This window comes from Sinocyclocheilus rhinocerous, unplaced genomic scaffold (genome assembly GCF_001515625.1).
Source record: "Sinocyclocheilus rhinocerous isolate Xijiao unplaced genomic scaffold, SAMN03320098_v1.1 scaffold2773, whole genome shotgun sequence".
NCBI classification, from domain to species: domain Eukaryota; kingdom Metazoa; phylum Chordata; class Actinopteri; order Cypriniformes; family Cyprinidae; genus Sinocyclocheilus; species Sinocyclocheilus rhinocerous.
Window position 1 is genome coordinate 282,730 of NW_015663019.1, and position 6,938 is coordinate 289,667.

Sequence of the window (6,938 nt, forward strand, 5' to 3'; positions counted from 1 at the left end):
GAGTTTCCAAATTCAGTGAGCTTTTCTGAGAATGTATATTTGACGTATGCTGCAGTAAGTTAGAGCAGACTCCAATGTGAAACAGCTAAACAAAGAAAATCACCCCAGTGAGCATATGAGTCCTCTTTATGAACACATTATCAGGTTTATTTAAAAGATGCATCTCATGAAGAAACAGACGACTCACAGGTCATTAGCCAAGTATCCACCGTTTTCCTAACAAGTCTACTGTATTCTAGATTGTGTTTGGGGACGTTCCACTCAAAAAGAATGAAACAAATCATTTCACATCATGAGGCTGTGCTACAAAAATATCCTTATCCATATTTGACTGAATGAGCTGTCAATTTTCCTGTATGTTCTGTTTCAGACGTCAGGAGAATAACGTATTTTACTATGATATGATTTAACAAGGATATCTAAAGAGCTCTTTTCAGTCGCCTGATTGTTTTCAGTGTTTTTTTCTTTGGATTTCACTGTAACAATTTGAAAAAGACAACATATACTGCATATTTGTGGTTTAATTTACGATATATGCTATCAATAATTCTCCGAATGCACTGAAGAATCTCTGTTTTTTCTCCCCAAATCCTCATGTCTCTTTCCAGGTTTGTTTTCACACGGATGCTTTAAAACGTATTTGTCGTTCTCGTCTAATCCCTATTAGAAGTGTGAATGTTTCTAAAGCAGGTAAATGATTGTTATCTGTCAAAATGACGGAAATCAGTGAAATATTATCACTCAGTGTTAATGTTAATGAACATTTTGGATTAAGGCAATGTATGTTACATAATACAGACATATTTTAACTGCAGAGGAGTTTCTGGGGTTATTCATGGTCTGTCGTAGTCCTTTCTTAATGCTTTTACACTCTTAGATTTCCTTTTAATGTTGGATGGTTGAAGGTGAGTAGAATAATGAAACCTCACCGTGTTCAGTTTGTGAAAATCCTTACTATTGCGTTCACAGAGTGAATCTTTCACTGATTGTTTACAGTTTAACAGAAGTTACTCTCATGCAAAAAGCATCATAGGTTGTAGGAAAAAAAGTGGATATTTCACGAATAGTGAAGAGTCTGGTGTCTGTACACACGAAAGATAACAATTACTTCAGGATGACTCTTCTAGCAAGGTTTATAAGACGCCAGATTGATCTGGTGTTTCACTGACAGTGACCCAGTTGTGAGCGGCTGGCGATCACAGAGGAACACACAGCTCCACGCTTTCTCTGTTTCCCGAGGCCTGTCGAGGAACGGCGCCGTCTGTGGGCGTAAGTATATGGGCTTACATTTCTGCCACAATTCTGCGCGCGAAAGATCATATTTTGAGCGCACAAAAGTGTGTTTTGCACGCGCGCGAACTGAGTTTTGTGGAGAAAAAGTTTGCCTCGCACAGAAGAAAGTATTTAGAGCCACATCCAAAAACTTATTTTAAATGCAAAATTGATTTTCGTGCGCTCGAAATACTTTCTTCTTTGCGAGACAAACATTTTCTTCACAAAACGCACTTTTGCGCGCTCAAAATATCTTTCGCGCGCAGAATTTCGGCAGAAATGTAATTCCATATAAGTAGAGCCGGAGACGGCTTTTTTAGGACACTCCAAAACCTGACTGAAGCTTACGCGCTAATAAGCCTTCAGAGAGAAAGGCCAGTAAACCGTCAAAGGCGATGCTTGAACACCAACTTTTCTGGCGGATTTTCTCTCAGCCCGAGGCTCTGCTAATTGCTAGTGTGTCAGAGCACATGACGGGCTGTTCTTTATAAATACCCGGCGCTCCAGGCTCCTCGGAGGCACACGGGGATCATAAACCTGCCGACTGGACAGGCACCGTCTCCATTCGGGGAAACGAGCCGCAGGAGGAAGGTGGAGCGCGCTGTAAAACCGGCAAAGCTCCCTTTCAGATCAGCCAGTAAAACTAATGAGTGCAATAGAAGGCAGGACTGGATTCCAGCGCACAAAAGCATCCGAAGAGGAAGAAGACATCGGATTCTGGAGGAAAAAAAAAAAATTTTTCTGAAAAAGTAAATTCGGTCATCATTTACTCAAGACTGATTCTGAAAGTGTCAATATTTAAAAACAGTGTGTAGTGTAATCTTTAGCAAATTACTAAATTAATATCCATTTTTCATGCTGTGCATTATGTGGTGACAAACTGATTGTAGTTGTTACTGTTTTCATTTTATTTAGATAACACCGTATCATTAAATATAAGCATTTATTGGTTATCAGCAATAACATGAAAATAATAACAGCTTATCAGCATCGGCCAAAATAACAACAATGACACTGGTGACCCCTAACAATAACAAAACAATATTTAAAGTCGTTATTTACCAGTTTTGACGTCAGTGACTCCAAATTCGATTGGTTGTGGCGTATCTCTTGACCAATCGTGTGAAGTATGAATATGGATAAGATTTGTGAGCTGCTGTGAAATTGGAAGCTTTTCAGTGGAATAATGACTTTAATTCTGGTCTTTTCCTTACATAAAGCCACTGCATGAGTTATATTTGAATATTTCTTGCATTAGAATATAGAGCACGAGTCATATGAACCACTTCTATGATGGTCATTTCTGAAGAACAACAACAGCATGTGTTCCAATACACTTTGTTTAAAAGTTTCTACTGAATGAAGTCTCTTCTGCTCACCAAGGGTGTGTTTATTTGATAAGAAATACAGTACAAACAGTGAAATATTATTACAGTTTAAAACAGCTGTTTTCTATGTGAATCTCTGTTAAACTGTAATGTATTTCTGTGATGCGCAGCTGTATTTTCAGCATCATTACTGCAGTCTTCAGTGTCACATGATCTTCAGAAATCATTCTAATATGCTGATTTGCTGCTCAAGAAACATTTCTGATTATTATCAATGTTGAACACAGTTGTGCTGCACAATATTTTTGTGGAAACTGTGATACATTTTATTTTTCAGGATTCACAGATGAACAGAAAGTTCAGAAGAACAGCATTTATTTGAAACAGAAATATTTTGTAACATTAAAAAAGTTTTTACTGCCACTTTTGATCGATTTAATGTGCCTTGATTAATAAAAGTATTAATTTCTTAAAAAACCTAGACTTTTGAAAGGCAGCATATTTGCCTAATTTCAGTATTTCCAGAAGTTAAACAGGTTTGCAATGACATGAGAATGACTAAATGTTCATTTTTGGGTGAACTAATGCTTAAACTGTTGTGTATGCATGCATTTTTCTACACATTATGTTGATATGTTGACAGTGCAAGGTGCAGAAACGCTTGATTTATGTGCTTTGACAGAGGCCATTAATCATGCCACTATCTCCTATTGCATCCAAACCACAAACCCCACAGTCTGAACGTCCGTATAATAGCATGCTGTGAAGTGATACGGGATTCCTCCGATCGAACACGGGAAGCTGAGAGCACTGCGGTCTGCGGGGAAGAGCTCGACAAGGCCTCCGTTTCGACCCAAAGGAAACGTGTTTTGAGAAGTCAGAGCCGACGCTGAGGTAATGACTTGAGATGCTCAAACACGGGAACCCGAGGAGGGCGCTTGACCCAAATCACTTCAGCAAATACAGACAACAAATGGACCACACTGAAGCAGCTCTTACGCTTTTTCATAACGTGTCAGTAGTGCAGCGCTTTAATAAAACAGCCACTCGCACTGGTATCAGTTTGAGATGAGCTCTTCAGAAGATGCAAATGTGCCTGTTATTAACTGTGAATAATGCCGAATTCAACTCCTGAAGACAGACATAAAGTCGCTGCTGAAAACTAAATCATCACCCATAACCGTAGTCTATTACTTTAAAAATGGAAGCCTGAAAACTCTATTACTTTGTCACTTTAAGAGCCGCAAGTCAAGTCTAACATAAAAAGCTGTAGATGTACCGAAGCCTCGGAGAGTTTTATTTGTTTCCCTGAGCCAGCTATACTTTTAAAAGCCACCATCGCTGCAAAATACTGCTTCTGCCAAAAGCAAGGCCGTCTGAACGCATCGCTACCCCTGCATTCACTCACAGCTGGCACTAATGCAACTTCTCAAATTAGTTCTGGTTCTTTAAGCCGGGACAACAGGCGGTGTGGGGTCACAGAAATGCTTCAGATTCCCGTCCCAAAGACAACATTATTGTATGAGCATGCATCAGATGCTCGCTCTAGAGATGACATGTCAGATGCAAAGATTGATGCTAAATCTGTTGAAATTATTATTTTTTAGCATTTACAAAAAAAACTTATATAAGTGATAATATTGTATGATAATATTGTACAATTATAACAATTCAATTTACAGCTCCTTCATAAACTGAGTGTGTGCATAGAAAAGCAAAAACAGATGGATGCACATTCTTTACTCATTGTTTTGTAGAAATAAAGTTTAAAAATCTTTTTGTAGAAAAGGTGCATCACCATCTTGTTCTGACCAAAGTGACACGAACACACCTGATGCTGTAAATACGACTTGCCTACTCATAAATACTAACTTACCAGGAGAACTCAAACACACCACTTATTTATGGTTATCTTTAGTTAACGTTCTTGGTGTGGATGGGTCTTAACCTCCTGGGTTTTTGCTCTTTTTAAGACAGTGAGGAACGAGTCAGTTATTTTTGTGGTAATCAACATTATGCCATAAATGCAGATTGAGTTTTTACAGTTCATGCATTTACAGTGAACATGAAACAAAAGCTGGCATGATTTATTTGTTAATATGCATCTACTAAACACAAAATGGACTGCAAACACCATTTCACGTTGACTTTAAGCATGATTCATATACGTGCCAATAAAGCAACACTCCCTGATTTACTGAAAGGTGACACAAATGCCAGTGACAATGACCGTGCCTTCAGACAAAGCAGAATTATTCAACCCAGTGTGACTGAAGTCTGCAGTCATGTCCACCTCAAAAGTGCATGTGACAAAACTGATTAAGAGGTAGAACAAACCCACAGCCAGGGCATCACAGGAACATTTACAAATACTCCGGTTAATAGACGAAGAAAACTGTCTCAGTGTGACACCCACTCATGCTGTCTAGTTAGCCAGCACAGGAGGATCTGAGACATTCTTCAGACTATCTACACAAACATCTGACATCACCCTGTGTTTACATTACTCCCGCAATGAACGTGTTTAAACAGTCAGTTATCTCCTAAATCACTGCTCCTAAAAACATGTTTATAGGCTATAGAAACACAAATGGACACACATCAGACAGTCGCTAGCAGTTAACCAGCTTTACTGAGTTTTAGCATTTTAATTCGGTTTGAAAACTCAAGTGAAAACAAGTTAGCCAAACAGCTAAAGCTAATACAAAAGTCAAACGAGGTGACGAAACATACTTTTAAAATATTCCAAACGCCAAAGAAAATGCATTAACGTTACATTCTGAGAAAAATGCCCACTATTTATAACTTTAAAAGCGTTATCCGCAGTTAATATTTTTTCGGACAGCTAGCCCGATCCAGCTTAGCTAAATAGGTAAAAAACGCCATATATGCCGTAGTTTAAAGATTATTTATTTAAATAAGTGAAACCAAATAAGTAAAACAACTTTTTTATCTGGTAAACAGTAAATAAAAAGCTATTTATGAGCTGTGACGATTAACAGGAGAGAGCAAAATAAAGTCCGAGTAACGGTAAAAACAAACCGATTCACTTCATCGATATCATCGGTTTATGAAATGAGTTATGAGCCCGTTTCGACTGAAAATACAACGCCTCGAGGCAGGATGAGTGTGTGTGTGTGTGTGTGAGAGACAGAGAGAGAGAGAGAGTGTGTGTGATTAATGCTGGAGATCTTTACAGTCTGATTGTAGGTGATTGTGTTTGTGGTTATCAGTGTTTATGATCATCTCGTCTGGCAGGACAGTGACACACACACACACACACGTGAACGCATTCAGTCCGCTCCGGTATCACGCAATCAGGAGTGATATGAAGGAGTTTCTCCGCTTTTCTTCTCTTTCGTGAAGGAATAACGGAGCCCCCCTCTCTCTCTCTCTCTCTCTCTCTCTCTCTCTCTCTCTCTCTCTCTCTCTCTCTCTCTCTCTCTCTCTCTCTCTCTCTCTCTCTTTCTCTCTCTCTGTCTGTCTCTCTGTGTGTGTCTCTCTCTCTCTGACCTGCGCCATCTTTGTAGAAAGACTCTCTTTGGGGCTGCAGTTGCTTGCAAACAAAGAGCAGCCCTCCGATGGCCCCCGGACGAACGGCATTGACGGGCGGAGCGCAGAACGCAGCGCCGCTGTTCGTACCTTCAGTGTGCTGGATCCTGGCTCCAAAGAGCAGCGCTAAAAACACCAGACGGCACGGTACTGCATCCATCATCATCATCATCATCCTCCTCCTCCTCATCATCATCACCCTCATCCTCCCCGCGCTCGCGCTTCTTCTGCGAGCCTCCAGCGGTTAGTGTGAGTGAGTGAGGCGGACGCAGCGCGGAGAGACAGCGCAGCGCAGCGCGATCATTGGCTGCTCGCAGAGACACCGATCCCCGCCCAGCTCGCGGTCAGTCTGGAGTCTGGACACATTCCTGTCCTCTTCTGTCTGATTGCTTCTCTCTGCTCTTCTGCACGCACCAAACAATATGAAACACATGCCCGAGTCTGACCGGAGCGACTGCAAAACTCCTGAGATATAGCCTGGGTATAAAGTAAATAACAATGATCTGTTTACGAAGAGATATTTTACAATGCTGTCAGACACAAATAAACATGCCATGGCTAACATGGCACTGTGGCTACTATATATAACAAAAGTAAAATGATATAAATTAATTATAGGCTATTCTTTATATTTTTTTAGTTTTACAATCAAATTATTTCTTTATGTGCATTGGCTTTAAATAAAGCTGTCAGACAGCATAAAACACGGTATAATACTGTGGTCGCTTCTGACATGGTTTGGTAATCATTCAGTAACAAGGTGCATAGTCTATTATTTATGGCTTC

At 40.0% G+C, this 6,938-nt stretch overlaps 1 protein-coding gene across 1 annotated transcript in view; it reads right to left on the reverse strand.

Moving 5' to 3' along the window:
• LOC107728731 (TGF-beta receptor type-1-like) overlaps positions 1 to 6,557 on the reverse strand; it is a 44,918-nt gene extending 38,361 nt beyond the window's left edge. The window contains exon 1 of the mRNA XM_016539021.1: positions 6,243 to 6,557. Coding sequence (XP_016394507.1) covers positions 6,243 to 6,357 — 115 coding nt within the window. The 5' untranslated portion in view covers positions 6,358 to 6,557. The remainder of the gene's footprint in view (positions 1 to 6,242) is intronic.
• Positions 6,558 to 6,938: the final 381 nt, after the last annotated feature.